Genomic DNA, 9,489 nt, shown 5'->3' with positions numbered 1-9,489 from the left:
GGTAACAGAACCATCAGAGTGGAGGCATGTTCTGTTGGGGAGGCATCATGATGGAACTCTCCATAACACCATGACCCCTCTTTCTTGCATCGTATTCTTTTCAAGAGAACACACTGTATCAAATTAACATTTTGAAACCTTGTCATTGTGTTGTTTATTTCAAAAACAAATCTCCTTACATTTGCCTCACAAACATTGCGCTCTGTACTTACAGTAAGAAAAGCATACATACACTATTCTAAGTTTATGAGTGGGAGTAAAATAATCAGTATTCTAGCACCTCCTCTCTTAATGACACACTCATTAGCCTGCTGTGCCTCTGGATCAGAGCTCTCTGTGCTATGGGTGGATGACAATGGTGGAGCAACTTTCTCAGCTCTCTTTAATGGGCTATAGAGATCTCTGTATTAAGACACAGAATATAAAGTACCCATATGGGATATAACACAAAAGTTGCACTGTAGAAGTGGAATATCTAGCTTATTAACAACACTGATTGAGTATCATAACTTTAATCACTACTTTTGTAGCATCAACAAAAACAATGATCACAACAAATATTGTTAGGAGAATAAGTCAAAACTTTTGATATGTTATATTTCAGATATGTCTACTAGCTTGGGCAGGTTGATAGTTATATAACAGACAGAAACACCATGATCAGCTATTCTAAGACCTTGCAATGATCGAGGCTGATGGTTTAAGTCCAGAGTTTCATCCTACAGTTTAACCAGTTTCTGTCTGTTCATTTAAACATCGTCCCTTCAATGTCATTAAACACCATCCCGACTACAACAGTAACCCAATCAAACATCAAGGAGATGATGACCTCATGGCTCTCTATAAATAGACTCTTATGGATCTGAGGTCCTCTTAACTTTCCTCCAAAGCTCAGCAATGTGCCAGTCCCATTAGACTGACCTGGCTGGAGTGTCCATTATTCTTGGCAGAGTATTACAGGTAATTTCCTCCGGGTAAAGATTTAACGTCTCTTGTGTTTATTCTGTTGATAGTCTCTGATCTCAGGCAGTCACATGCTATCCCGGATCCAACACAACTCTGAACTGAATGGCGTGCACATGCTTGTGTGTGTGTGTGTGTGTGTGCGTGCATGTAACATTACAACAACCTAACATCGTTATTAACCTAGAGAAGTACGAGATAGCCATCCCTGTGACCGGGTATGGTAACTCTTGAAATTCCTTCTGTCACTAAAGATTTACAGTGCCTTCAAAAAGTATTCACACCCCTTGACTTTTTCCACATTTTGTTGTGTTACAAAGTGGGATTAAAATGGATTTCATTGTAATTTTTTGTCAATGATCTACCCCAAATAGTCTATAATGTCAGTGGATAAAAAAAAACATTGGTAAAAACTTTATAAAAAATAAAACACTAATATATCTTGATTAGATAAGTATTCAACCCCCTTAGTTAATACATGTTAGAATCACCTTTGGCAGCAATTACAGCTGGGAGTCTTTCTGGGTCTCTTAAGAGCTTTCCACTCCTGGATTGTACAATATTTGCATGTCATTCTTTTTTCAATTCTTCACGCTCTCTCAAGTTGGATGTTAGTCATTGCTAGACAGCCATTTTTAAGTCTTGCCATAGATTTTCAAGCAGATTGTCACGTTCCTGACCTTATTTCCTTTGTTCAGTCTTGTTTAGTTGGTCAGGATGTGAGCTGGGTGGGCATTCTATGTTATGTGTTTCTATGTTGGGTTTATTGTTTGGCCTAATATGGTTCTCAATCAGAGGCAGGTGTTTGTCATTGTCTCTGATTGGGAACCATATTAAGGTTGACTGTTTTCACTGTTTGTTTGTGGGTGATTGTTGCCGTGTCTGTGTTTGTTCGCCACACGGTACTGTTTTCGTTCGTTTACGTCGTTTTGTATTTTGTCAAGTGTTTTTCGTCTTCGTCTAAATAATTAAAGTATGTATTCAAACCACGCTGCGCTTTGGTCCGATCCTTGCTCCTCCTCAGACGAGGAGGATTACGACGAGCGTTACACAGATTTAAGTCAAAACTGTAACTAGGCCACTCAGGAACATTCAATGTTGTCTTGGTAAGCAACTTCAGGACATCCAGTGCCTTCAGAAAGTATTTACACCCCTGACTTTATCCACATTTTGTTGTGTTACAGCCTGCATTTAGAATGGATTCATATTATATTTTTTGTGGCCTGTACAAAATACTGTCAAAGTTGAATTATGTTTTTAGACATTTTTACAATTTAATAAAAAATTAAAAGCTAAACTGTCTTGAGTCAAAAAGTATATAACCTCTTTATTATGGCAAGCCAAAATAAGTTCAGGAGAAAAAATATACTTAACAAGTCCCATAATAAGTTGCATGGACTCACTCTGTGTACAATAAAGTGCTTATCGTGATTTTTGAATGACTACCTCATCTCTGTACCCCACACATACAATTATCTATAATGTCCCTCAGTTGAGCAGTGAATTTCAAACACAGATTCAACCACAAAGACCAGGGTAGTTTTCCAATGCCTTGCAAAGAATATTGCCTATTGGTAGATGTGTAAAAAAGCAGACATCGAATATCCCTTTGAGAATTGTGAAGTTACTAATTACACTTTGGATGGTGTATCTGTCACGGATCCCTCCGGAATTTTCATTAAGCACACCTGTCCCCTATTCCCACTGACTAGCACTTGTATAAGTGTGCGCTTTGGTTTGGGCTGTCCATTATTGTTCCAATGTCCGTTGGTGCGTGTGAGTACCTGTGCTGTGTGTTTTGGGCTTTTGTGCCATTGTGGATTGCGCAGATGATTACAGGTCTCATCCCGTGTGTTAAACATTGTGCGCATGTGTTATTTATTCGAGGTACTCCTCGCTCTTTTGTTTTGGGTTTCTACCCTGTGTTTTGTTACGTGTTTGTTTGGTCTTCGTTCCCGTGCCTTTACACGGCACGCCGTAATTTGGGCTTAATTTTAAAAAACTATTACGCATTCCTGCGCCTGTCTCCCGAATCTCTTCATACCAACGTGATAGTATCAATACACTCAGTCACAACAAAGACACAGGCATCCTCCAAACTCCAATACCAGAGAGGAAGGAAACTGCTCAGGGATTTCACCTTGAGGCCAATAGTTACTTTTTTTTAAATTATAGAGTTTATTGTTTTTTGGGGAGAAAACTGAGGATGGATCAACAATATTGTAGTTACTCCACAATACTAACCTAATGGACAGAGTGAGGCACTAAAGGAAAAGGGCAAAAAAATGTAATACAAAGAGTTATGTTTGGGGCAAATCCAACACATCACTGAGTACCACTCCTTATATTGTCAAGCATGGTGGTGGCTGCATCTTGTTATGGGTATGCTTGTCATCAGCAAGAATAGGGAGTTGTTTTAGGATGAAAAGAAAACGAAATAGAGCCAAGTACAGGCAAAATCCTAGAGGAAAACCTGGTTGAGTCTGCTTTCCAAGAGACACTAGGAGACAAATTCAGGTTTCAGCAGGACAATAATCTAAAACACAAGGCCAAATATACACTGGAGTTGCTTACCAAGACGCCATTGAATGTTCCTGAGTGGCCTAGTTATAGTTTTGACTTAAATCGACTTGAAAATATATGACTAGACTTGAAAATGACTGTCTAGCAATGATCAACAACCAACTTGACAGAGCTTGAATACTTTTTTTAAGAACGTGCAAATATTGTACAATCCAGGTGTGCAAAGCTCTTAGAGACTCACCCAGAAAGAGTCACTGATGTAATTGCTGCCAAAGTTGATTCTAACATGTATTGACTCAGGGGGTTTATACTTCGTTTGTCATTATGTTTTTTTGTGTGTAGATGTGTGAGAAAAAAATGTAAGTAAAATCCATTTTGAATTCAGGCTATAACACAACAAAATGTGAAATAAGTCAAGGGGTATGAATACTTTCTGAGGGCACTTGTCACGCCCTGATTTGGGTGGGCATTCTATATCCTTTATTTCTATGATTTGTGTTTCTATGTTTTGGCCGGGTATGGTTCTCAATCAGGGACAGCTGTCTATCGTTGTCTCTGATTGGGAATCATACTTAGGCAGTCCTTTTTCCCACCTGTGATTGTAGGTAGTTGACTTTGTTAGTGGCACTATAGCCCTCGGAAGCTTCACGGTCGTTTATTTTGTTTCTTGTTTTGTTGGTGACATTCTATAATAAAAGGAAATGTACGCTTACCACACTGCACTTTGGTCCACTTCTTTCGACGGCCGTGACAGCACTGTAAAGTTAATTTCTTTGCCACATTTTTTGCAGTTTTACTTTAGTGACTTGTTGCAAACAGGATGCATGTTTTGAAATATATGTATTCTGTACAGGCTTACTTTTTTTCACCCTGTCAATTAGTTTAGTATTTTGGAGTAACTACAATGTTGATCCATCCTCAGTTTTCTCCTATCACAGCCATTAAAGTTTCAATATGTACGTTTTTGGGCGACCCGACAAAATGCACATAGAAATGTGAGTTATAGACTGTCATTCTCATTGAAAGCAAACATAAGAAGTGGTAGATCTGTTCTGTGTTCTATTTCTATGCTTCCCGTTCTTAAGTATCGTTTTTGCGTCTTTTACTTTCAGTTATGTACACCAGCTTCAAACAGTTGGAAATATAATATATTTTTAAATATATATAATATAAAAGATTTTTCACAGCAGTTTAGATGTTGCAATGATTCTCTACACTATAAATTGCTTGTTTTGTCACAAACTGAAATTAGGCGAAGTATTAGAATTTTAGCAACCAGGAAATGGTGGAGTGATTTCTGAATATTGTACCTTTAAACTCTGTAACTGTTTTAAAGTCAGCATTGACCTCGTGGTGAAATCACGGTTTCCTTCCTCTCCGGCAACCGAGTTAGGAAGGACGCCTGTATCTTTGTAGTGACTGGGTGTATTGATACGCCCTCCAAACTGTAATTAATAACTTCACCATGCTCAAATGGATATTCAATGTCGTTTTCTACCAATAGATGCCCTTCTTTGCGAGACATTGGAAAACCTCCCTGGTCTTTGTGGTTGAATCTGTGTTTGATATTCACTGTTCAATTTAGGGACCCTACAGATAATTGTATGTGTGAGGTACCTTGGTCTAAATGGGACTCCACCCTGCCTAAATAAAGGTTAAATAAAATACAAATGTGTGTCCTCCCTGCCCGTGTCAGAGGCGAAGCCTACACCTGACCAGTCTCTGGAAGGCCTTCTTAAAGTCTTCGTTGAAGATAGTGTAGATGAGAGGGTTGATAAGGGAGTTGAGGTACCCCAGCCAGGTGAGGAAGTCAGCCAGCTCTATGGAGGTGTTGCAGGAGCCACACGTGTTGACGATCACCTCCTTCAGGAAGAAAGGCATCCAGCAGACCACGAAGGCCCCCAGTATCAGTCCTAACGTAGATGCAGCACGTCGCTCCCTGGTCCCTGAGATACGCTGCCGTCTCAACCCACATTCACGCTCCCGCCTCGACTCGCTCTGGGGACTTTTTACGGCGATGCGCACGCGGTCGCCCTCCGTGGAGGGGTCTGAGTAGGACTTTTCCGGGGGGTTCAGGGTGTCTGGCCTCTGGGGATCTCCGTCAGTGGGGCAGGAGGGGAGGGTGGTTCCGTTGACCATGGAGGAGTGTTGGCTGGCTCTGCTGGCCCCCCTGCGGAGGTACAGAGTCTGAGCTGCTCTGTAGATCTTATAGTAGAGGATGAGGATGAGGAGCAGGGGAATATAGAAGGCTCCCAGGGTGGAGTAGAGGGTAAAGGCGATGTGGTGGTGTATTATCAGACACTGGTCCTCCTCTGGCCCCCCACCATGGTTCCTCCACAGCAGAGGGGGAAGGGATATGAGGACGGACAGGAACCAGACGACGGCGACAGTGATGCCAGCTCGGAGGCCGGTGCGTTTGCGTGAGTACTCCACTGCGTCAGTGATGGCCCAGTAGCGGTCCAGAGCGATGGCTGCCAGGTGGAGGATGGAACAAGTGCAGCAGGTGATGTCAACACTCAGCCAAACATTACACACAGCCTCACCCATCACCCAGCTTTCCCTGAGGATTCAGACAGAATATTGATAGTGATTATGTTTGTGACTGCACTTTATTATTATTTTGATCACAAACTGTATACTTTGATAGCATGTCTTTTAAGCCTATATGGGCATCTGAAAAGCTGCAAGACACTTTATGCTGCAAGACAAATCAATCAATTGTGCAATCCTTTATTGAATCTTTGTAGCTACCTCTGTATGTAGAGGATGCTGAAGGGCATGACCAAGATGGCCACCAGCAGGTCCGTCACCGCCAGAGAGCAGATCAAGTAGTTGGCCGGGTGATGTAACTTTCTGGTTACGATGATGGCTGTGATCACCAGGGAGTTGATAACCATTGTAATGAGAGCGAGCAGGGACAGGGTGAGGGTGAGGATTATTTTACTTGGTGGGGTTATAGAACCCCCATCCCCCTCCCCACCCCCACCCCCCACACCCAGGGAGAAGACCCCCTCTGTACAGTTAGACAAGTCCATCCTAGAGAGGAGAGGAGACAAGAGGAAGATAAGGGTCTGCACCAAGGCTAGCAGTATAGATGAACGATGCGTAAGAGTTTAAAAGGTACTCACACTCAAACCACGTAGAACTTCAGAGAGACCAGGCAGATGATGAATGAAGCATAATCCTCCATAGCTGTATAAGCTGTGTGTACCTTTGTGATGTGTGTTCATTGGTGTGCCCTCTCCAGCAGTAACCTTAGTGTCAGTAGCTTCTTTCTGGTATCTCTGGACTCAACCAATGTCTCACACAGACATCTGGAAAAAGAAAGGGAGGAAAGGAGGGGGAGAGAGAGAGAGAGAGAGAGAGAGAGAGGGCGAGAGAAACAGTCAGTGGAAAAATAATCACCAATGAGAGTCCAGCCGCTGATTTCATAACACCCACCCATCCATCCATCCATCCATCCACCCACCCACACACACACACACACACACACACACACTCCTGATGCGATCTCTGATCAAAGCCGTGACCATCATCACATGCACGCACGCACGCACGCACACAAACAAGCATACACAAGGTGCAATCCCGGATCAAAGGCAGTACAATCTGCACAAAAGCAGACGCTCATCGGTGTGTGTCTGTGTACGTGCGTGTATACTTGTATCTCTGTACTCTAGCTACCACTTATTTGGAGTTGATCAGTTAAGAATTGAAAGGGAATTCAGCAGCTTTCATATGTCCCTAAAGACACTCATCATGGTAATTTCCTTGTTCCATATGATGTACTGTGCTTTATTGTTCATTTACATGGAAATTCATTTTGTGAAGCCAGCATACAAATACACAAAACACAATACACTTTAATACATTCAATATGGAAAACACTGGAAACATAATAATTAATGCACATATACACTGAGTGTACAAAGCATTAGGAACACCTTCCTAATATTGAGTTGCACCCCATTTTGCCCTCAGAACAGCCTTAATTCGTCGGGGCATGGACTCTACAAAGTGTCGAAAGCGTTCCACAGGGATGCTGGCCCATGTTGACTCCAATGCTTCCCACAGTTATGTCAAGTTGGTTGGATGTCCTTTGGGTGGTGGACCATTCTTCATAAACACTGAAAACTGTTGAGCGTGAAAAACCCACCAGCGCTGCAGTTCTTGACACACTCAAACCGGTGTGCCTGGTACCTACTACCATTACCTGTTCAAAGGCACTTCAAAATTTTGTCTTGTCCATTCACCCTCTGATGTCTCAATTGTCTCAAGGCTTAAAAATCCTTCTTTACTTGTCTCCTCTTCATCTACACTAATTGAAGTGGATTTAACAGGTAATATCAATAAGGGTCATAGCTTTCACTTGGATACACATGGTCAGTCTGTTATGGAAAGAGCAGGTGTTCCTAATGTTTTGTACACTCAGTGTAATTATCCAGTCTCTGCGGTCTACTGTCTGACCATGTACTGAGCCTACATCTGTTCGATGTTGTATATTTCTACAGTCAGCTGTGAGAAGTTGTCATAGAACAGTTGTCATAGCAACTCTGACTTTCTTTTTGTGAAGGACGGACTGAAGAAAAGCACAACTCAAGTCAGATAAACTCACACATCATTAAATGCATGCACATGCACGCAAGCACGCACACAAACAGCTGCATAGACCCCTCTCCTGTCTGTCAGCATATCAGCTGTCTGTGAATCTGTTCCTCCAGAGTTGACTCAAAATATAGAATACTTCTACTCATTTAAAGTCAAGGATCAACATGCACTGTAATCTATCTAGTAATGCACTGTATTTACGTATGAAGTGTTTCTCACCAGAGTGGTTCATTTAAACCTGTCAGCTTCAGTCTGTCAGTGTGTGTGTGTGTGTGTTTGTTGATTGACAGTCTTCGGTGAGGCAATCTTCCAGCAGCAGCAAAGGGAGAACCTGCGCCTCCTGCTGCATTCAAGTCTTTCACTTACAGCAATCAGTGGAGCACTACTCAGTCAGAGAGCGATACATGTTTGTGCATGGAGGTTTACAAAGCAGGAAATTATAGGGACCGATACCTGGTGCTGTGTAATTGGAATGCACCCATTTAAACGTCAATCTATGGATTGAAGCGCTAGGACTGGTAGAGTCACTGACATGTCCCTATGGAGATGCAAAGCTGAGTGGGACTATTTTAACAGACTGCAGATTGAACTGGGATTTAAACAGACCTGTTTCAGCCAAGGCTTGGAGAATGCACTAGTGCATCAATCTTTCAAAAATGTCTCCCCTCCCTCTCCCTGCCTCCCCCCATCTGTCCATCCATCCATCCATCCATCCATCCATCCATCCAACCATTAAAAACTGGAATAGACATAAAGCATCTATCTATCTGTCTGTCTGAGGGTGAAATCTTGTTATGTAAGGGACAACCAACAGGCAACAAGAGACAATTGAGTTGGGTGCAAATATTAGGGGTTTTATTTTCTCAAACTTGACGTTGATTACAAAGTAAGAGAAATCAAAACCATAGTGCATACAGAGAACTTAAAGGTCTGTAAATTAATACGAGTTAAACTGTTCTACCACCTCAAACATAGATACATATTTAACTGAGGTCTACACAGTAGAACAGGCACCACTCCACAGGTTAACTCAGGCCATAAGGTAAGCACACAGAATATAAAGGGAATGGCAGGTAGACTTTAATAAAGATACATATAAATGTTGGATAAACAGGATTTTAAGCATTAATATGATCATTAACATGATTAGTCATGCTGAGACCAAGGTCTTTTTACAGATGAGCACTGTATACACATCAATATACAATAAAGGTGTCTATTTGATATTTGAAATGAAGACTATGTGACCCAACATATTTGATCAGACATTAAATGTTTGGTGCAAATGAAAGGATAGGGATATTTAGCTGTGCTACGTGGACATCACTATAGCTGCCTCTTCTTTTTTGTTTATCAATAAAAGTGAAACTAAGCGCATTCAGCAGCTTTCATATG

At 41.7% G+C, this 9,489-nt stretch overlaps 1 protein-coding gene across 1 annotated transcript in view; it reads right to left on the bottom strand.

Moving 5' to 3' along the window:
- Positions 1-127: 127 nt before the first annotated feature.
- The window catches only part of LOC139546568 (5-hydroxytryptamine receptor 1F-like), a 41,643-nt gene continuing 32,281 nt past the window's right edge, over positions 128-9,489 (bottom strand). The window contains exons 2-4 of the mRNA XM_071355105.1: positions 6,615-6,800; positions 6,238-6,522; positions 128-6,046 (exon numbers count right to left, since the gene is read on the bottom strand). Coding sequence (XP_071211206.1) covers positions 5,179-6,046; positions 6,238-6,521 — 1,152 coding nt within the window. The 5' untranslated portion in view covers position 6,522; positions 6,615-6,800 and the 3' untranslated portion in view covers positions 128-5,178. The remainder of the gene's footprint in view (positions 6,047-6,237; positions 6,523-6,614; positions 6,801-9,489) is intronic.

Source organism: Salvelinus alpinus, chromosome 20 (assembly GCF_045679555.1).
Source record: "Salvelinus alpinus chromosome 20, SLU_Salpinus.1, whole genome shotgun sequence".
Lineage (NCBI taxonomy): Eukaryota > Metazoa > Chordata > Actinopteri > Salmoniformes > Salmonidae > Salvelinus > Salvelinus alpinus.
This window is presented reverse-complemented; position numbering and strand designations above follow the sequence as displayed.